The sequence below is a fragment of the Pithys albifrons genome, chromosome 20 (assembly GCF_047495875.1).
Source record: "Pithys albifrons albifrons isolate INPA30051 chromosome 20, PitAlb_v1, whole genome shotgun sequence".
NCBI lineage: Eukaryota > Metazoa > Chordata > Aves > Passeriformes > Thamnophilidae > Pithys > Pithys albifrons.
The window spans coordinates 9060074-9082176 of NC_092477.1; the positions used below are offsets into that span (position 1 = coordinate 9060074).

Sequence of the window (22103 nt, forward strand, 5' to 3'; positions counted from 1 at the left end):
TGAAGTGCTCTGCAGGATGAAGTGGCTCTCAGGTTTGCAGAACTGCAGAGGGTTTCAGAGCTGCAGGCAGTGGTGCTGGGTGTGAATCCTGAGAGCCTTCCCTGGGTAAGCCAAGGATGTCAGTTTGTGGTGGGAGAACCTGCAGGAGCCCAGGGAGGCACCCAGAGCCAAGTGCTGCCCTGCTGGGATGGGTGTCCACTCTGCTCCATAAAATTGAAGGCTGTGGGGAAAGGCCAAAGACAAAAGGCAGCACTTTATATCTTCAATCCCTTCTCCAAAGGTTTGTGCAGGAATGAATTTGGCTTTGGAATGGGACAGCTCCTGGCAATTCCCATTCTCACTTGCTGCATTTTTGGGTTAATATTTTCCTGTGGATTCAGCACCAATTAACCCAGGGACTAATTCAAAATATGTCTTTGTTTTCAAACAGACATTAAAAACTTTGGAAGAAGGCAACAAATACACAAGAAAGGAAAGAGAACTAAAAGCCTTTGGTTAGAAAATTAAAGTTGTTTGCCATGGCCTGATGGCTTAATCAGTCGATCAATATTGTTCACAGGGCAGGCAGGGAGGGAGCCATGAGCTGTGATGAAAAATGCATGAGGGGACAAGGGAGACCTGGGAGTAGAAAATTAAAAAGTCAGCCTGTTACATTTGTCCAATATTGGCAGAGAAATTAAAGTGGTTTGGGGAGGGGAGTGAGGAGGGGAGAGGCTGCAACGTGAGCTGCGAATCTGCTGTGGGTTCCCTTCAACAGAGAAACTTTCACATTAATTAAGTTGCTTTCTTAGGAAAAAGATGGATTTCGTAACCTTTAGCACTCACAAGCACTGCGAGCACAGCGGGAGGGGCTGGCACAGGGGAAAATAAACCAGGATCTCTTCCCATCAGGAAGAAGTTCTTTACAGAGAGAGTGGTCAGGCATTGAATGGCCTGCCCAGGGAGGTGGAGGATTCTCTGACCCTGGAGGTTTTTAGGTGAGACTGGACATGGCACTGAGTGCCATGATCTGGTAATCAGTGGGGTTGGATTAAGGATTGGACTTGATGATCTCAGAGGTCTCTTCCAACCCAGCTGATTCTATGATTCCATGATCAGGGATGTGGTGGAGGAGCACGTAGGGCTCAGGGCAGTGACAGCAGATGGCAGTGCCACCAGAGGGCAGTGCCCAGGGTGAGGAGGGGCTGCTCCTCTGCTCAGCACGAGGGGAGCTGGATTATCCCTGCATGGGAACAGCCCCTGGGATGATGCAGCTCCATCACATCAGCCCAAGCCACCGAAGCAGCTCCAGTTTCTGCACGTGGATCTGTTGTCTTTCCTGTTAAATTTGTCCACTCCTGATCCTGCAGGTCACTCACCTTGCAGGAAAAACTTCCAGGGGAAATGCAGGTCTGGAAGATGCTCTGAAGAGGTGAGAGCCAACCATTCCTTGTGGATCAGTCCTTGCTGTTTGGCTTAGAGATCAGAGCTGCTCTAAAAGCTGCAACAAACTCCAATGGCAAAACAAGAGCAAGGTCACCCATCCTGCAATTAAATCACTTCTGGTCACCCATCCCTTCTAACAAAGGGTGAAAAAGAAAAATGCCCAGTAGAAGAACACTGGAATGCTGCACTGTGAGAACAGCTCTGGAAACAGAAGTGACCTCCCAGTTTCCATCCCTCACATTCAGAACTCGGAGCACCTTCAGCTTGCCTTGGAAATCCACATTTTGGGATAACCAGGCACTGCCAGGACAAGCTGCAGAGACAAGCACAGACCTCATCCAAACTGCTGGAATTCCTAAGCTTTGGAAGAATTTAGACAGTTGAATTCCACTCCCCAAAATGAAATATTCCAACCTGTTGCCCTTAAAGGCTTGCAGGGACAGAAATTCCTGCTCCTCCAGGGCTTATCAAGGGAGAAGATCCCTCTGCTGCAGTTTCTGGGGAAGGAACGTGACGAACAGGTTTGTGCTGCACTTCAGTTAAGACAATTATTTTTGCACTGAGGTACCTACAGTGAATTCTGTGACTTTCCATCAGACTCTCCAATTACAGGTTTAAAATTTCAGGCTCAATTAACACACAGACTTGGAAGATGCTGTTTTCTGCAACTAATTATCTCCAAGTGCCAAGACACGATTCCACGTAAAATACTTGTGTGAACTTCAGGCTTTGCTTTCTGCACCATTATTTAAGCATAAACAGAACTGAGCAGCCAGCAGTGCCTAAGGCAGCCTGGATACCATATTATGACCTTTATATTAACGAAAAAAATTGCTTACACTGTCAGAAACACAGGCCTTTAATTAGCACAGTAAGGGGATGGAGAGCAAGGCTGTTTATTTCCAAGGCTTGGGCTCATCGGAGATGCCAACGTTGTTCTGTCTTGGGTGATCTTTGTCCTGAGAGGGCTGTTTGGGTCAAGTAACAGCACAGAAAGTTTTCATTAAGTAGTTCAACTGCAGCTGGATTTAAAATGGCCATTATCCTGCTGCTTTGGCAGTTCTTGTTACTTGGGAGTATTATTATTAATAATATGGGGAAAAAAAGAATTAGATCTCATTATCGACATCCTCAAACACACCCACACTCAGTTTTCACACAGAGTGTTGTACCTCCAACATAAACACACATATTCTTTCAATTCCTCTCTTTCTTCCAAGCCAGTCCTGCAGGGATTTCTGTGCCCAGAAAGCTGGAATTCCCACATCACACACTGTCCTCATGGGAAGGAGCTGCTGGCTCTGGGAGCTCAGCCTTTTATGTTACCAGCAAACAGTTAATTCAGTACCACACAACTACAGTGATATCCTCCCAATGCCTTCATTTTTCAGTTTCCTCAGCTCTGAAATGGACTTTGCAAAATGTTGTGTGTTTAAATTCAATTAAACAAGTGCTTTACAATATCTTCTTTCAACTGACTGCAAAAAAAGGATCCTCTGCCCTGTTTTTGTGTCCCACTCACCTCTTTTTTATTAAAGCTGAATAACTTTATTGAACATTCCTCACTGAAAGCCAAACTTTGCACTACCAAAGCCTCCAGGAGGGGCAGCTTTCCTTCCTGCAACAGAAACTTGTCCACAGGCAGAGGGAACACTGAAAATTAATCTGCATCACCTTAATGTATTTGAAAATAAACAGGGACAAAGGTTCCCCAGAGCTCCCCTTTGCAGCTCCCAAATCCAGATGATTCCTGGAGCCTTTGTGGCTTGTAGAGGAAACAGTGGAATTAATCCAAGTTGCCATCAGGAGAGGACAGAGGAAATGTGGAGTCCTCAAAAAATACCAGAGAAGGCACTTTATGTGATACAACCCCAGGGCTGGAACAGGACCAGGGACCTTCCCTGTCTCTGGGGGAAGGGAAAACATCCAAGGCTTGTAGGAGTAAAACTCTCCCATGCTTTCCAAGCACAGCAATTGCTGGGAGGGATCCTGCTCTTCTCCAGTGTGTTCCACGTACATTTTAAACCATTTAGGAAACTCACTGTATGTCTGTGTTGCAGAAACTGCTTTAGGGCTGAATTATTTCACCACTTTCAGTTCTCAAGCATGACTGTCACTGCTCATCACACATTTTCTAACCACTTAATACATGCAGATTTTGCTACCATTCCTCATTACAAGTTTAGCAAAGGGAAACATCTGTTTCCCCCTGCCCTTAGAAAGCACGTTGCATCTTCCAAGCTGCCACATGCCTTTGAAATTCCATGTGTAATCAATGCCATAATCTCTCCCACAAAAATCCCCCCAGCACACAAAGAGGCAGCCACACAACAGCCCCCATCCCTTCAGCTGGTTTAAATGTTCCCAGTTTTCCTAAAGAAAAATCCACACCAAACCCAAGGGTTTTGTTGATCAAATAACGAAACAAACGGCACAACTCTGGGAATACAAAATTTATTTCAAACTTATAAAAGTCTTCAACATGGCAAATTCTGTCTCAAAACACAAACTGTACATGGGTATTTTTATCAGGGTGCAGATCAGACCTCCCCAGACAGATCAGTTCAGATCACACAGAGACCTCCACATCAGTCCCACATGACCAATGGCTTTGAAAGAGTCAAATAAATGTACCAGTGCAACCTCAGTGCTTAATACAGGTGGAATGGTGAGGAATGGACCCACCTCTGAGCCCCCCAGTGCCCTCCCAGGGGCAGTGGGGCCTCCTGGTGGTCTCACTGGGCTCTTACTGCCTGCAGGTGTCATGGAAAGCCTCCAGGGTCCGGAAGTCCCTCCATGTGGGTGGAAGGCCATCCTGCAGGAACTTTCCGCAGCGCTGGCACGGAGCCTGGAACAGCTTTATGTAACTTCTTAACCAGGTCTAAAAGGAAAAGGCAGAGAAATTAAAGAAAACTGGCTGTGGATGTTCCCCTTCGTCATCATTCTTGTCAAACAGCAACAGCAAGGACAGAGGATGTGCTTTGGCGAGGCCCCAGTGAGGCACACGGTGATTTTATAAACAGAAACACACCGAAGATTACAAGGTCAGGGTATAGCTGAATTCCCACTTTATTAATCATCTTTTGCTTTTTTAGTCACTTAAGCAAATTTGTTAATAAAAATTCCTGCCCTCTGAATTTGCAGCTTGAGAATCACGAGGGAAGGTGGGGGTTGTGATGAGCCTCATGTTTTTCACTGGAATATAATTGTTCTTGATCAGTGCCTTCTTCAGCTGAGTATTGGATTGTTTCTTCCTGGGATCATCCATCACCCCCTGCTGCAAAGGGCTGGACTCTCAGAGTGCAGACAGAAGGGCTCCCACGTCCAGCCAACCAACTTCCCCTCTAATGTGATTTTAGGATCAATACTCACTGGTCATAAAAATACTGAACCATTTTAAACCTGATTACACTGATGGCTGCACAACACACAGTAAGTTCAGGTGTTCCCAGGTGAAGTTCCTGCCTCTCAGTGGGTTGTTCCCATCGTTATCCACAGCAATGAGTGTTTACACAACACAATTCCCAACTGGAGGAGACACACAACTAAAAGCCCCACAGACCAGCAGGTTTGTACTGTGAAAGATGCACATGAATCTTGTCATTTCAAGTCCTCCTGAATTACATCGATAAGAGAAAATTGTCCTCTGAAGAAGAGGTCAGCTGAGTTTATTGAAACAAATCCTTCCATCTTCATCAGAGCCTTCTCTATAGCAACAAACCCTCGGCCGTCAATAACTCTCCTCCAGAAGAACTAGATCTGCTCTGGCTTTAGCAGTAAATACAGGGACAAGGGCAACACAACTCTACAAGTAAATTGCTGTTATTTACTTCAGCTTGGATGGGCTCTGCTTGCACTACAGAGAAATCGAATTCTCTGAGCCATAACACAAAAATAGGTAAATGAAGTTAAATTGTGTGCTTGAGACACCTGTTGACAGGGGAAAAAAAGGAATGGGCTCTTCATTCCCATCAAAGATCAGGGCTTTGGAACATCCTGCCACGTGGATGGCACAGCTGACGTGTGGCAGGCCCAGCACAGACACTTGTGCTGCAGGGCTGGTTGTGCTTCCTTAGAGGGTTTGGTGTTTATCCCATCAAATGGCAGGTCCTTGGGTCTGTCACACACTCATTTCCAGCAGCTGCTGAACATGGATCTCACTGGTTGCACATGGATGTCACTGGTTGCACATGGATCTCACTGGTTGAACATGGATCTCACCAGGAACTGCTGCTTTCACTTTTCAAAACCTACTATTTTAAGATGCTCTCCAAGAGGAAAAGGCCTTTGCAAATCTCTCATCTTAGTGGTCTTTTCTCTCATCTTAGTGGCCCTTTTATTAAATAACCAATCCAGCTCAGCAGTTGGACTGTTCTGAAATTCCATAATGGAAATTAAGGATGTAAAAGGACCAATGCTAAAGATTGTGAATGGCACAAATAGACTGTAGTTTTCCAAAGTCTCAGGTGCATTGCTCCATGTGGAAGGGAAGGAAATGAAGGAAAATCTAAATTGCAGAGAAAACCTCTCCCAAAAGTCTCCTTTGGAGACTGTAGCAGAGAGAACAGCAGGAGCCTCCAGTGCCAAAATTCATCTTGGTTGAAGGAATTTTGGATCATAAATCCTTCCTCTCACCCTCTGATTAACGGGGCTGCTTATATACAAGTTTATTTCACAAATATAATTCTAAACACAAACAGAATTAAAGGTGATAAACTTAAATCTGCATGTCAAGCAGAATAGTATTGGAGTAATTTTATTCAGTAAGAAAAGACCTGAATGCTCCAGTAATTCCTTGATTCTCCAAAGCACCTGCTGCTCTGCCAGGAAGTTTGTGCAATCCCTGAGGAACAGTTTGGGCTGGAAGTGGACACAGAAAAATGGGACCTTCCTCATGCTCTCACCCTTCTCTAAATAATGCCCATCACTCCCCATACTGGAAAAGCTGACAAGCTGCCTCAGCTGGAATACACCAACTGGGAATCTCCTCCCACCAGGGAACTTCCAGTGGAGCTTTTGGTACATCCAGAACTCGACTGCTGGTGCAGTAGAGCAGGGTGAAAGGGCTGGGCCATAAGGGAAGAGTGGCTGGGAGAGCTTTTACTAGCTGGAGAGTTGGGAGAGATGACCCAGACCCTTTTCAAGCAGGAATCACAAAGGTGATACTGAGACCTGTGACAGAAGAGCCATTTACGGCTCAGTCTTCTAACATTAATTACCCCAAGGTAATGAGAACAAGCTCTTTGTCCCTGTATGAGAGACAAAGAATTAGTCCCCACTGTCCAGCTTATCTAAATAGGGGAAATAACAACTCTGTGAGAGCTGCCTGGTGTCAATCACTGTGAGCAAACTCACAGCCAGCTGGAAAAAGGTATTTTGCAGCACACTCACCATGAAGGACCTGACCACCACATCTGGCATCTGAGGCAGCTGGTAATGCAGCAGAGCAGTGGTGGCGTGGTCTGTCACCTGCAGCAGGCACAAGAGAAAACACTTTATTCCTTCTCTCTTTCACACAAAGCACTGTTAACATGCAGGCAAACTGTAGAAATTCCGTGGGGAAGCAGCAAACCAAGGAGCACAAGGATTACTCAGTCTCATTTCCTCTGAAACCAGGAATCGATTAATATGATTATGGTTATAAATACTTGCATTGTTAAAAGATTTCTGATAGAAAGCTTTTTAATTTCCCAGCCAGGGCCATAACAAGATCACACATCTGGGAATTAGTGCTGGGCACAACAGATATCAAATAGGTATTATAAATATAAATGTACATATTTACAGTGCACAATCATTACAAAAAATAGGAAAACTAACAATTTCTTTTAAAATACTGTAATTTGTTAATTATTCTGGAAGGGGCCAGTTTCTGACAGCTATGATACAATTTTCTAGCAGTATTCAGCCTGTCAGCTTCCTCTGCTATCAGTACAGTCAACAGTTGCTGCTTCTTAGAAATTCCAGGCTGAATGCAGAAACTATTGGAAAAATTCCTTGGGCTGGACTGTTCAAAACCTCAAACCAACACAACCAGGAGAGCTTTGTCACGTATTTTACCTTGTGAATCTCATCATGGTTCTCACCAGTAATATCAAGGTATCCATCAAAATACAGGACTTTATAGAGTGATTAGTTGTACTGGTTCTAACATGAAGCCCTGCTCTTCCCAGGGCTTGGCTATAACTACAGCAGATTTTGAGTGAGACAAAGTGAATGCAATTCCCATTGCTATTCCCAGCAAACTCCAGCTGTTCCCATAGTCTAATTCAGCACTGGGAGCTGTGCTGGAACACTCCAGCTTTCAGTGGAGACAGAGGCTCATGCTTGAAGCTGTTCAGGGAGGTGACTCTGTGAGATATTCCTGAATAAACCCAAGCACAGCCAGGCTCTCATTCCCCCCACACCTCCCTCCCTCCCCCAGGGAGCAGCTCATCCCCCAGCCCATCCCACACCAATCCAGGCCCGTGGGGCCATCCTGCTATTTCAGCCCCAGGATCTGCTCCTGTCCTTCACACAACCAGCTCCAAGTCCTGCTCTGTTCAGCAGGAACAAGGACATGTGACTGACACTTGGGATGGAAAAGGTTTGGGGCTGTGCAAATCCTGGGCAGCTTGGAAAAAACATTCACAAAATGGACCTCAGCCTGTTCCAGCCATTTCTATGTTCCCATATGAAAAATAACAAGCAGAAATAACGTGATGAGCAGTGCAGTGATAGCACAGCATAACTCAGAGCAGCCATTTCTTTAAACACATCTCCTGTAGTGCTCAGAAGCCAACCCAAGCCCTAACAGCTATCTGAATTTTTTTCTTTTGAGATGCTGCTTTTACAGGATAGTACCAGACATGTCAAAGAATAGAAAGTTCTGAAGATATTTATGAGCAGCCGCTTTCCTTCTGCTGTATTTTTACTTCTAACAAATCGTGGTTTGTTTTTGTTTGTTTTTTTTCCTGAACAACAAAGTTGTTTTCTCTTGGCACTGAAGAAAGTTGCTTTAAAAACACTGCTATTAACAAATTTAAATTGACTGGCCACTTTGGCAAAGTTACCCATATGCTGTTCCTATTGTAATGTGGAGCTAATGAGATTCCTTGGGGAGATAAAAGCCAGCCCAGCATGGCTGGAACACTAATAATGCTTCCTGAACAGAATGAAGGCCATTTCCACCAGGAGCAACTGCTGATGCCTAAACGAGATCAAAGTGGGTGCCAAAGCTGAGGAAGAGGAGTAGGGGAGTGACAGCCCTCACTCCCCAAGCCAGGAAAGAGCTGGGCATGCCCAGGGCAGGGGAGTGGAGGGAGAATTAAACCCCCCAAGATGACAGAGATGATGAGAGAAAGCACAAACTGGCCAAGATGAAAAAAAGAGGAGGAAAAAGGAAAAAAAAAGAGGAGGGAAAAATAACCCCCAAAGATCAATACCCAGCTTTACTAATGGCAATAGGATTTCACACCAAAGCAGAGCAAAACAAACTGCATATGCGCCAACTCACTTAAGGGACACACTTTTCTTCCAGCCAAGCTGGAATCAGAAACTAATTTATTCTGGGTGTAGGATGGTATTTTGTACATTTCAGGGTTTTATTTTATTAACTTCACTTTTATGGCTCTGCCTTGCACAAGTTATGGGTTGCTTTCTAATTTCTCTACCTCTTTTTACAGGGGAACATATTCTGGAGAGGACACATCGATTGGGGCTGAGCTGCTGCTCTGGACCTTGAAATAGATTTTCATGAGATCTTGCTGAAAAGCTCAATATTTCACAATTCATCTATTGAAAAACACTTGCATTTCTTGTCTGAAAAAAAGGTAAAACAAGACAATCTCCTGCAGGACAGTTCTGCTAAATAAAATAGCTATTGTTTAACTAAGCACTTGGTGACTGAGCAAAAGAGACTTCACTCACCTGGGAAAAAAATTCTGGCAAAGAGACTCAATTTTTCACAGAAAGGGTTGCAATGCATTGAACTGAACTGCTCTGCTGGAATGTGCTTTGCAAAGGTGACATGTCCAAAAATTGGCTTTATTGGGCTTTGATGACACTGGTTAGTCACAGAGCATTCCCAAAGCTGGAAAATCCATTAAAAAATTCAGTTCTATAATTCACAGGTGGAGAAAGCTGAGCAAGTGCCTCTTGTGACTGGGATAAGCAGCACAAAAGCAAAGAGCTGAGATCCAGCTTTGCTCCCCCACACACCAGGTATGTTCCATGGATGGATGAACCTGTTCTAAAAACTAAACCATAAAAGTACAAACACCACAGGACTAAATTACAACAGCTCTCCCTCTCCCTTTCTCTCTCTCTCCTGGTATTTTATCTCACTGCCAGAAAATACACTTTTCAAAAGCAGGGGCAAAACTTCCTTTAAGAGCCACAACTTTTCTTGCCACTTATTACTGGTTTATTCTCTCAGTGGCACTGACAATTCCTTCTAAAATAAAGGGATTCTTGAAATCCCCTGGAAGTTTTTTAATTTTTTTTTTCTAAACCTTTGTAAGTTCATGGCCTTAACAGTAGCCTGGAGCAATGAGCTCTGGAGGCTGATCACAGCACTAAGAGGAAAAAAGGAAATAAGAGGAAGTTATTTTATTAGTGTTTAGACCTTTTACAGTGTGGAAAACTGCACGAGTGCCTTTGCTCATTTCCAAGGATTCCCATTACTCAATCTTCTCTCCAGGAACACATTTGAGTGTCTCTGGAGGGAATGTGGTGGCAAGAGGTGCTGGGAAAAGGATGATGGATGGAACAGGCACTGAGGAACTCACACAAATCCTTCACACACTCCCAGGTCAGGAAAGCACTACCAGACTTCTCTGAAATGTAGGATTTATCTTTTGTGATTTTTTAGAGCTCAAAGAGTGTTTAAGTTATTATTTTGCTTGTTCTGCTCATTTGGACTGGGTCATGGAGGTTTTGTTTTGCCCAAGGTCTTTGAACAGAGCCAGGGACTGATCCTGCACAGGTGACCCTGGAACAGTCCAGCTCCTCTCCTTGAACACAGAGCAGAGCCCAGGATTCCTCATGCATGCATTCATCCTGCATGTGATTCCACTCTGAGATTACTGACAAGAATACATCTTCATACATTACAATATTTATGTGTCCTTGTAGTGGTGGAAATTCCATGCCTGGGATCACAAAGCTCACAAACAGCTGGACAGGCACAAACAGCTCCTCATTTGGGGTTAAAATATCAAGCCAAAACACAACCATTCTGTGCCATGATAAAACTGATAGAGTACTGAGGTGAAAATAAGGGTGGGTCTCCAAGATCAGAATGAAAACTACAGGTTTAAAGCCTTTGCATGTGACTTAAGCAGCCAAACTGGCCACAGGACCCAGCACCACCAGCTGTGCTGCCCTTAACTGAGCAGCTTCATAAATGACAATTAATGCTGGACACTTCTCCCAGTTTGAGCCACTCACAATTCTGTTTTTCCCTCTTTTTTGAATGCAAAGTTATGAATATTGCACCATTCTCTACAATATGTACCTTTTTAACCCTCTGCACAATGACCTGGAATTGTGCAGCCCTCATGTGTATTCTTCTGCCCACCAAGGTTTAAGCCCCCAAATCTTTCCTTATCTCCTGTTTTATTCCTCTTCTTGTGTTAGTGGATCAAGAGACACGAGGTGTTAAAGTAAGGGGGTTTAAGATGAAAACAGCTGCCACTCCTGCAGAGCTTAAATGTCACACCAACGTGGAAGTCTGAAAAACCTTTTCTTTGCTCCTTGTGCTTCTGCCCTTTCAGCCTTCCCACTTATTTCCCAGCTCCATTCTCTGAATCCAACCCTGCTGGTCTATTCAATGCCAATAAGGTTTATTCACCCCAGGACCAGCCTCAAGGAGCCTCCAGGGAACTGGGAAAATGACTGTACACTTTAACAGTAATGGGCCCTGGGGGAGCTGCCCCCAGATTAGACACACTCTGGTCTCCTGCCTAATAAGAAGGAGAGAGAAAAGCTCTGCTGACACAGCCAATGTTTGCAAACAAAAAGTCAGGACAAATTTAGCTTGGTTTGACAGGGTTGGATTGGAGATCAGAGGTCTGTGGTCCTTAACCCAGAGAGTCCTGCAGCCCTGGGAGGGTCTGACAGGCCTGAGCTCCCCCAGGAGGGATCTGGGGAGCTCCAGATGTTGTTGTATTGTCACTGAAGACACACTCTGAGAACCTGGGCCAGGTTTTAAAGAGAAACAGCCCTGCCCTTCAGAGGGGTGATGGATTTTACAGCACTGAGGGCAGCAGAGGGGAAGGGCTGCCCAACCTCCTCCTGGGGGCTCTCAGCCCCATTTCCCCTCCTCAGCCCAGCACTTCCACATTGCCAAACTGGTGACTGCCATGAGAAACACATTTCAGGAGCATTCAGTGTGCTCTGACACCTTCACTGATGGTTTTTTTTAATGGCATGAAAACATTCGTTCTGAAGATCCTGCAGTACAGATCCCACACCAGTAACTGTAATAGTTTCTGTAGCACTATTTTATTTATTTCCTTCATTTTGCCACTGGTAAATCACCACTCCTGGGTATTTTAAACAGACACAAGCGAAGCTCCAGAGAATAAAATCAAACCAAGCACAGCATCACAGAGAGAAAACTGACTATGCTGAACTACAGGACTTTTTATCACCTGTTCTAAAACTTGAGAGAGGTCCCAGACTTAACTTCCTCAACTACCAGCTCGACTATGCAGAATCCATTGATTAGGAAGTGCCACCTCCTTGCATTTTTTCTCAGGTGTTATTAACCAAGAGAGAACAGGAAAGCAGGAACTTAATACTCAGGTCCCATCATATTTTAGAGAATTAGGAAGAGAACAAAGATTCTTATTTGCCCATTTGTAGCCACAGAGGCAGCAGTAAGAGGCATTTCATGTTTTCTCACTGACTTCTTCCACTCCTGATCTGAAGGCATCACCTGGATCTGAAGAGAAATTTCCTCTGCTTATTTATGCTCCCCAATTCCTTAACATGGACATTTAATCAAACTGCATTTACTCTACTCTGTTATCTTGCTACAGACAATTAAAATTGTATCATCAAACCCTCATGCTTTAATATCATTTAGCACAAATTACAGCAATACCATTTCACCCTAAACCAAAACATCCAGGAAGAAAATCTTATGCCCAAATGAGCGTCCAACCAAACACACACAGTGGGAACTTGAGATGATGGCAAAGAATTACAGAACCTTCCACTTCTGCCATGGCAAAAGTGACTTTAAAGCACACTGATAAACAAATGGTGTTTTACTTCCTGCTGTATTACCCTACTCACTGCTAAAAAAAAAAAAGGAATATTTAATCCACCAGTCTCTGGGGTAAAGAATCAACTGCAGCAAAATTTCACTGTAATGCTCAGCAGAGGGAGAGCCCCAACCTCCCCAGAGCTGTCCTCTGATCTCTGGCAGGTTCAACTCACAGGTCAAACTCCTTCCCTCCTGCCTGCACCGGGAATCTTGGAAGGGAGAGGCACAAACACGGCCAATATGACCCATTTTTGACCCCTGTTTTTACGCCCTTTCGAGTCCCTGACCCCCATTTGCTGCACAAACTACAGACACAGATGAAAGGAAGAGGAGTCTCAGCTCCTTGAACTGTGGCTGGAAGGGAAGGAAACTGGAATTTAAACCAGGATCAATCTGAACTTGGAGCATTTTGACAAGAGGCCTTCAAAGGGAAAACTTCTCTTCCTTGAAAATAGACAACAGATCTTTCTAAAAGACACCTTAACTTCTCAGTAGTTTTATTTTACTGCTCCCAGTCTCTCATCCATCTTTCCTGACTTTCTGGCATGGCATTCATTCATCCCAGGAAGCCCCTCCTTTTCCTCACACCATCCCAGGAAAAGGAGCAGGCAAATTAATAGCATGGAAAAAAAATCCCAAACTCATTTTGGAAAGTGAGTTCTGCTGAGTTATTAAACTCAAGCCCTGAGGAGAGGGAGACAATTAACCCCATTAAAAACAACAAAATTCAAATGAACCTGGGACAGTCCTTCCTTCCCCAAAAGATTCAAATTAAAGAAAGAGTGTCTGAAGATTCCTCATGGAATTTTAAGGCTAGTGGAATATAATCTCCAGTTTCCTATTTCAAACCATGGACTGGAACTGTGATGGGAAATAAATCCAAATTAAACAACAGCAGATGTGACCTTGTTTTCTACTCACAGTTTTCCATCATTACAGGTTGTTGTTTGTTATTTGCAAGTTGTGATGACAAAGAATAAATTCAGGATTTTTTAACATAAGGGCCTGGAATATTTAAAATAAACTCCAGATATTTCCTGTGTGTTTTAGGCAGAGAGAAATGATGTGAGACTTACCTTCTGAAAAACTTGGTAGTTGGATTTAGACCATATGTCAAGCTACAGAAGGGAAAAAAAGTGATATATTACCACACAGGAAGAAGCAGCTGTTCAAATTACAAGAGCAAACAGATCAACAGAGACACAGCTCTGAGTTCACTATTTTGACCCACTGCCTTCACCTGCTGCAATCCAAGAAAGGGAATTAAAAATGTAAGATTTCCTTTGTATTGCAATGAAGAATGAACACAGTTCAGCACAGTTTCAATAAAAATATTACATATACAAGACCTGTTGAATTAATGTGCTCTCTTTAAAAAGCAAAGTCTTCATTTGTATGGGGTTGTGGCTGATCTATGCAAATATTCATCAGCTTCAGTCTGTTTCTAAAATGAGGGCATTTTTCCTAAGTTTATGCTTCTTATGTTGAATAAGTGATTCAGTTACAAATGACACAAAGACTGTTTAGCTGAATTAAGCCAAAGCTCTGGGGCTAAATAAAACTTCCCTTAGGAAACTGCATTTACATTTGCAGACAAAAATCACACTAGAAGAGATTTAAGGTTGTAAATAATTGCACACATCCATGACTTCAGTGTGTGCTCAACTGTACACAAACAGACAGAACAGAATTGAACAGCAGGTTTTATTGGCCCCCAACCCCAGAGGGCAAGGCTGGGTCACCAACCCTTGGCACACAACCCAGTGGCTCAGTGTTGAACCATTACACTGACATGCCAAAGGCTCTTTCAGCCCAGCCCTGTGCAGTATCTTGGATTGTGAGGAGGAAAAGCAGCAGGAAAAAAACAAGAGGAATTTCCATTCCCAGGCTTGAAATTCACTTCTTTTTATTTCAGATCCCAGTGTACTGAATAATTCCATAAGCACAAAACACAGAATCACAGAATGGATTGGGCTGGAAAAGACCTCCGAGATCATCAAGTCCAACCCTTGGTCCAACTCCAGTCCCTTTACCAGATCATGGCACTCAGTGCCACGGCCAAGCTCAGCTGAAAAACCTCCAGGGATGAGGAATCCACCCCCTCTCTGGGCAGCCCATTCCAATGCCTGAGCACTCTCTCTGGAAAGAATTTTTTTCTGATCTTCAACATGTTACAGGAAAGGTGTTTAATGCAGCATTAACCTCTAACCTCAGACTAGAAATAAGATATTTTGACCGAGTTTATGAAGCAGGGGTGGCTCTTCTAGTGCCGACACCATGGCTGGTGTTTCTAGACTGGGGTTTATCTGCTTTACTGGTACAATTGATTACTTTAGTTCTGACTTATGTACCCAGAAGTTCTAACTGACGTTACAAGTGTTTTAAAAGGCACAAGAGGAGTCTGAAATTAAGGAAATCGTGAAGGGAGTAAAACACAGGAGGGTGGAGGATCTGAATCCACATGATTAATTCACAGTGCTAACAATGTTCAGAATGCTGAAAGCTCTCATTCTTTTCAGAGGAACACCATTAAGTGGCCCATGTCCAAACACTGGTGCACTGAGACTCTTGTACCCCCAACCCTCAGCCTGGGCAGGAGGGGATGTCAAAGACTTCAGAAGTCCCTCCAGGATTGATGTTTCAGGGCTCAGCACTGCTGACCTTGCTGTGAGACAAAAGGCAATGTCTCAGTGCCTTTCCCAGGCTGGAGGAAGACACAAGTACCCTGAGGCACATCCCTACAAACCTTTTTACATTTCCTGGCTCTTGGGGAGGGATCAAACACCTGTGTGAACACCAGCACGCAGAGGGTTCAGCACAGACTTGGCCCCAGGATTGATTCACATGGTATTATTTGACCTGGGAAGGCAACACTGCACTTCCACATTAGAGAAGTCCACATTTGAAAATAAAAAAAATAATGTCTATTTTTTAAAAAATCTGGTTTAATGTAATTTAAGGCTTTCTTTGACTGCAGAGCTGCTGTAACTGGAATGAATATATGGTTTTGCTAATCTCTAGTGATCAAACCAAGTATGTGATCCTCTCTAGTTAGACTCAAGTCCACTTCAGATGCTGCTTTGAGTCCAACAGGTTCTGAACGTTCATTAGTTGGCAGGGAGATGGAAAAGCTGAGAAAGTAATGAATGTCTGTCTTACAGACATGATGTTCTCCATGTTAAAAAAAGAGAAGAGAAGAGAAGAAAAAGCTCCCAACCCCCCCTCCATGCATACATCCTAAATGAGTGGCCACCTTTCCCCTGAAACTGAGGATTAAGGCAGAGGCAGATTAAAGAATGCATCGTTATAGGTCTATTATTCTCCCACTTTTCACTTTCAATCAAGACACACATTTGTAACTAAAAAAACTGCTGAAAGCACAATTTCAGGGCATCCTCTGCATGTGAATTAAACTGGGGCTTTTTTTCCCAGTGCCCCCTCTCCCCACCCAGCCCCAGCAGCTGGAACAGGAGGCCACTTTCTGAAGGTCGTCAGAACGATTTCAAAGGCGATAACAAATCAGAACGTTCCTGCATCTGATATCAAACAGGTCTGGTGCCAACACTTATTAGAGAAATCGGATTCAATCCCCCCTTACCCAAACACACACACAGCCAGCTTTGAAGTGGTGAGAATGCAGGGATCAGAAATTACCCGAGAGACAGCTCTGCCTGTCTTTGAAGCTTTCCTTTGATACGACTATTTCTTCTCCTCTCTTACGCTAGGAGGCTAAAAGCTGCCTTTCCTTATTGATATGGGGTAATTAATGAAGCCATAGAATTAACATAACCCAAGTTCCTTAACAGGAGAATTCAACAGAGACACTGATGTTCCTTTAGTTAAGTCTAAGAGATGCAAAAATAAGAATTTGGCAGTGATGTGAAGTCCCCACTCTAAATATGCCCTGTCAAGGTGGTTCTTGGCCTCCACATATGCCAAAATTCCCAGTATGGTTTTATTTTTTATGGGCAGACTGGGGCTACTAATGGCTCAGCTGACCACACACCTGCCCTGCAAGGCTGAGCTGCATGGCTTCATTTATTCAAGAATCAGGACAGCACTAGTAATTAGTGACTATCCATGGTTAAATTCCAGTGCACAACAAGTTTGAAATCACTGGTGGCTCTGTGCCATCACTAAAATCAGGAGGTAATTAAAATGCAGCAGTCTGTGGTGGACTTGATGGGTTAAGGGTGGAGAGCAAGAGACTGCAGAGTGAGCAGGGACAGCACCCAGACATGTCAAAGCTGCCAGTTCTCACCTATTGTTTTTGCAAAGTGTCACCAAAAATGTCAAAGTTATGCAGCTGGCAACTTGGCAAAGACATATTCTGCAGGGTCTGTGAATAATTCAGGAGAGAAGTACATGAAGCACTTAAGGAATGCAATGATTCTGTCTGTATAAGCAAAGCTTGCAAATAAAATGCCAGAATGGAGTGTCTTGTTTTACTCACTGCAAGCTTAAAATTTCTATTTTTTTCACCTTAATTTTGGAAGTATTTAAATCCATTAGAGGGAGGACCCAATTTAAGAAGACTTCCCAGCAGAAACCACGTGGAGCTTTCACGTAAGTACCTGTCAAACTACACAGCACATGTGAGGACACAGCAAGAAAAAGCAGCCTGGAAAATGCAGTGTCAGCTTTCCTGGGGACCTGCTGGTATCTCCCTGTGCAGTTCCACAGACAGGAAAAACACCCAAGTTTGGGGTTTTTTTCTAGACTTGCCTGACTAAAGGACCAGAAGGCTATCAACCCCTCTGCTGTCTGCACTCATCTTTTCCCTCTTTCTTCCCAGTAATGCAAACTTTGCTAAAACTGTGTATTTTCAGTGATAAATGACTCCCTTATCATTGAGGAAACCTTTGGCCTTTCTGTGCACAGCCCATTTCTCACCTCCAGTCTGTGTGACCAGTGATGCCCAGGTGTCCTTTTGCTGAGCACCACTGAGTACATTTGGATGCCCCAAACCCAGCTGTGCTTGAAGAAAGTCCTCCACTGAATTTCTCTTGTTACTTAAAGGACTTTTCAACTTGTGCAGTTTGGAGAGTGACTCACAGACCCTCATCCAGCTGTTCAGGTGTAAAGAAGCACAATGACTTACCCAGTGTCCCCTCCTCAACGTGGCTCACAGAACAGACAGGCACTTCAGCACTGTCATAGTGCATGATAGCACCTAGTTCATCTTCTCCCTGCTGTTTCCAAATACTAAATGCTTCCTGGGAATAGATAAGCTAACTCCCAAATCAACAACAACTGTAAACTGCTCACTGGAAAAATGATCATCTCCTACTGTGTTCCTGAGGGTTCTCCAGATTTCTGGTATTTAATAAAAATGATACTCCCTGATGTTTTCCTTACTCTTCCCTGTCTCTCCTGAATGCTGGTGCATTTTTCATGCTAGCAGGCTACAAACTGAGAAGTCAGAATGGTTTGGTGAAACCTCACTGAAGGACTTTCCCAACAGCATCTGTTGTGACAGGGAAGGAATTGCGATGGACTGTGTGTGTAACTGACTGTAATCACTCATTCCCAGCAGGCACAATAAGGAAAGCAAATCATTGTGAGAGCACAATCTTATTCTTATTCTCCAATTACCAGCGTAGTTAATTAGGGGGGAAAAAAAAAGGAGCTCACTGTTTGTCAATATGGGCTCCAGTTGGCAAAACTAGCAAGCAACGCATTTATTTAATCTTCCAAGCCAAATTTACTCATGATTTAAGTGGCTGCAACTCCAATTCTACTGAAGTCAAATGAAATGTTTCTATTTATACCTGAAGCACAGACTTCCAGGTTTGCAAAATCCCTGGGATGCCCAGTGGAATAGCAAACTGCCAGGTAAAGGTCACAGAGGGACACTGTGGGAGCAGTCACACAGCCCAGCTTTGGACACAGAAAGCTGAATCAGTAGAAAACAGACTCCCCTGCAGACTGGCTTAAAGCAAGAAGATAAGCAGGTGTTAAGATTGATGCTCTGGGGGAGCTGAATTGCTCCCCAGTGACAGCAGCAAAGGTCAGTGCCCCGTGCCCAGAGGTGGCCGGGGCAGGTCCTGCTCTCCCCTCGCAGCCATCGCCGGCACAGGAGCAGCGTGAGCCTCTCGGGAGGGTTAACCTTGAGCTCAACAGAAGCCAACACCAGATGCTGAGTTTCAGAAAGGAACTCCTTACTTAGCTGTTCAGCACACAGAGCATTATTATATTTCAAGGGAGCTTCAGAGGAAACTGGATTCATCAGAGACAACGAGCACACCCAAATGAAGTGTGACACAGGAATCCATCACCCACTGTCACCGCTCTTAGGGCAGACTATTATTTCACTTCCACGCAGAACTTGGGGTGAAGAGGGGCTGGGGCTGTAACTGTGTATTTATATGCTAATATACAGGGACTACAGAGCAGCTGCTTCTGTGGCAAACTGGTATTTAAACCTGCATATCTGAATAATGCAAATCAAAATCAAGCAGTTTTTATTTTACTGCTTCTCAGCCCAGTCCCCTGCCCTTGGAGGGAGCATCTCTCACCTGGGAAATTCAGCTGCACTGTTTCCTTTGGTAGCTCAGCTCCTGGCCTTTCCCAGAGAACACAGGACTCAGAGCCACTGAACTCTGGGGCAGTACACAACGTGCCTCTGTGTGCTAAAACAGTTACCACTTCTGAAAGGAAAAGAAGTCTCACCTCATTATAACATGGCCTATGGGTGCCAAATACTCATCTTGATATAATGAACTTTTTATTTTAATAGGCTTCACAATCAGAAGAGAAAGCTCCAGAGAGACAGTGTGAAACATGGAGGTATTTAGTGCTGTTTACTGGCAAGGGAGAGTCCTGGATGTCTCTGTAAGAGAGACCATTCTGCTGTGGAAGGAGAACCACGAGGAGCTGGAGGCCGTCAGGTCCCGTTACCATCTCCTGAGGCACCAAGGAGAACCATATGGAGGGTGTGCAGGCAGGGAGAACTCAGGGGTCAGGCAGGGTGAGCTGTTCACAACACAAATCACTGGTGCAAACAGGTAACACTTGCTTTAGTAGCTGCTGTTCAAGATGTGCTGCCACTGACATGCAAATTATCGAGGACTTACCTACACATGATCCTCTCTGTTGTGTTTGTCAAGTTGAGCACAAAACCAACCCAAGATTTCCCCATGGCTCTCAGAAAAGAGAAGGCTGAACCCTGGGCTATTGATGTGCTGCTACACTGCAAAAAGGTTTTCTCTGCAGACACTATGAAAGCAGCAACTGGGGTCTGAGGTGATAAATTAGATATTCAAGGAAAGGCTTAGAAAGAAGTCAGAGATTTGGGTATGCAAAATCCAAGCAAAGCACAACAAATTGAAACCAGTGCATTCTGCAAACACCCACAGCCTTTGCCAGTTTGGTTCCCAATGTTCTTGTGAGGGGATCCCAGTTTTCTGCCATGTAAATACCAGCTAAAATGAAATGCAGTGCTCTGGCTATGCCACAACCCACCTTGCCATCCTCAGTGTAGACATTCTCGTTGTACCCCTTGACGATTGTCCGGTCAATGAAGAGGCTCCTCATCACCACAATCACTTTTAGCACTTTTCCTAAGGTAACCTGGGAAGAACAGGAGAAGGACAACAACAAGCTGAAGACGAGTCGATGGTGTCTGAATTCATAAGACCATCAAGTTAACAGCTTAAGTTGATGCAATTTCAGTTTTCAATATTTTATAGGGAGACCAAAATAAAAGATCTAAAAGCAGCGTGTGCTATGAGGAAGAGAGAGACTATAAAGTGCAGAACAAACAAACATTCATTTGCAACTGAAAATGTATGAGTTCACAGAATTCCCTTGTGCAGACATGACACTGCCAAGCAATTCTCTCCTTTTTATTAACACCACAACTCAATAACTTGTCAAAAACAATGGGCAAATGTGATTATTTCCCATGAATTTGATATTCTCCAATATAAGTCCACTTAGGGGGAAACAATTTGAAAGAAGAATCGGACTCTCCTAATGCTGGCTTGTAAAAGCATGCCATGAGTTTAATGGAAAACATTTTCAGTCCAATAAAAATGTAAAATTATTTCAAAGGAAACTACAACTTAAAGTAAAAATGTTACATTTTCAAAGGTTTAATTTTCTCCTGTCAAAGTGCTAAAGGGCAAAGAATAAAACTGGTATTGTGGAAAACATAGAGGGTCAGTCAGAGTATAACAACAGAAATAAGCTTAAATTGTATTATTGACAAAAATGCAATAATGAAGGCATTTTAATCTAAAAATCAATTTACATTTCAAAGATGAACTTGCACTTCAATACGGTTAAGATGTGTGTCTAACAAGAATACTTTGTATTTTGTTATTCAGAGGTTATTAGAGAGTTTTTCCTCACCCACAAAAGCAGAAAACTGAAATAAAAGGAAACAATTAGTTCATTTTAATATTTCCCAACCAGCAGCAGCTCATTTTCTGTCAGTGTTCCAACATTTCATCCCATCCAGACTAACACACCCCAGGACAATTGTGTTTTCACTGCTGACCTCAGCACACAAATCCACACTCAGAGATCGGTCAATGAGCACCTTCAGTGATTTGTTACATGTTTTTGCCTTTTAACTCCTGCTGATGACTCCAAACCACCACCTTGTTCCAACCTGGTACCTCTAACCTGGTGTGACCACCTGGAAATAAAAGGCAAACAACTCCGAAGTGCCAGGATGCTTTTCCCTCTGAGGAGGAGGGTGGAAAATCTGCCACAAAGGCTCCACTCAAAGCAGTGCAGGGAAGTCCTGGAGGGGGAAATGGGGTAGGAATGGGGTGACACCATACAGAGCTTTGCAGAAGTGACCCAAACTACTGTAAATCCTGCACTTTGTAATCACCAAACAGCAAAGCAGAGATACAAAGCCTGAGGACAAATCCTTGGTGTGAGACAGGGAGAACTCCAGGAGAGTCTGAACAACAAGGTAGGACAAGTTCACAGCAAGAGAGAGGGCAGGGAAATATCAATGACAGCCATCAAGAAAACAGGGCTGCCAGGCATAATACTGCAAGAACATAAGGAGAAAAAGTGGGTCAGAAAATAGGGAAATTTCTGAAGAAAAAATGTGAAAGGCTGAAGGACAGTAACTCATCCCAAGGCCTGAGCCATGCACACACCATGAACAGCATGATTTGCTGTGAATTTTGGTTTGTATGGAGCATCTTGCCAAGGCACTCTGCACCAAGACCTAGTTGGTCTGCAAATACAGAAAGAGGAATGAAAGAAACTTTGAGAAAAGCTGCCAGCACATTTAGAGTTAACAGGTTTTTATTTCTTTTTCTACCTCATCCTTTTTCTACCTTATCCTTTTTCTCCCTCATTCTTTTTCTACCTTATTAAGAGGTTGGCTGAGAGAACTGACTCTTACAGCTTCATGCTAGACATGCATAATAAAATTAAAAGGAGGAAAAGAAGATAT

The 22103-nt window shown here is 43.8% G+C and overlaps 1 protein-coding gene across 1 annotated transcript in view; it reads right to left on the reverse strand.

Annotated features, from left to right (window-relative positions):
• Positions 1–3863: 3863 nt before the first annotated feature.
• MED27 (mediator complex subunit 27) overlaps positions 3864–22103 on the reverse strand; it is an 88005-nt gene continuing 69765 nt past the window's right edge. The window contains exons 5-8 of the mRNA XM_071574226.1: positions 20144–20251; positions 13756–13797; positions 6817–6894; positions 3864–4306 (exon numbers count right to left, since the gene is read on the reverse strand). Coding sequence (XP_071430327.1) covers positions 4172–4306; positions 6817–6894; positions 13756–13797; positions 20144–20251 — 363 coding nt within the window. The 3' untranslated portion in view covers positions 3864–4171. The remainder of the gene's footprint in view (positions 4307–6816; positions 6895–13755; positions 13798–20143; positions 20252–22103) is intronic.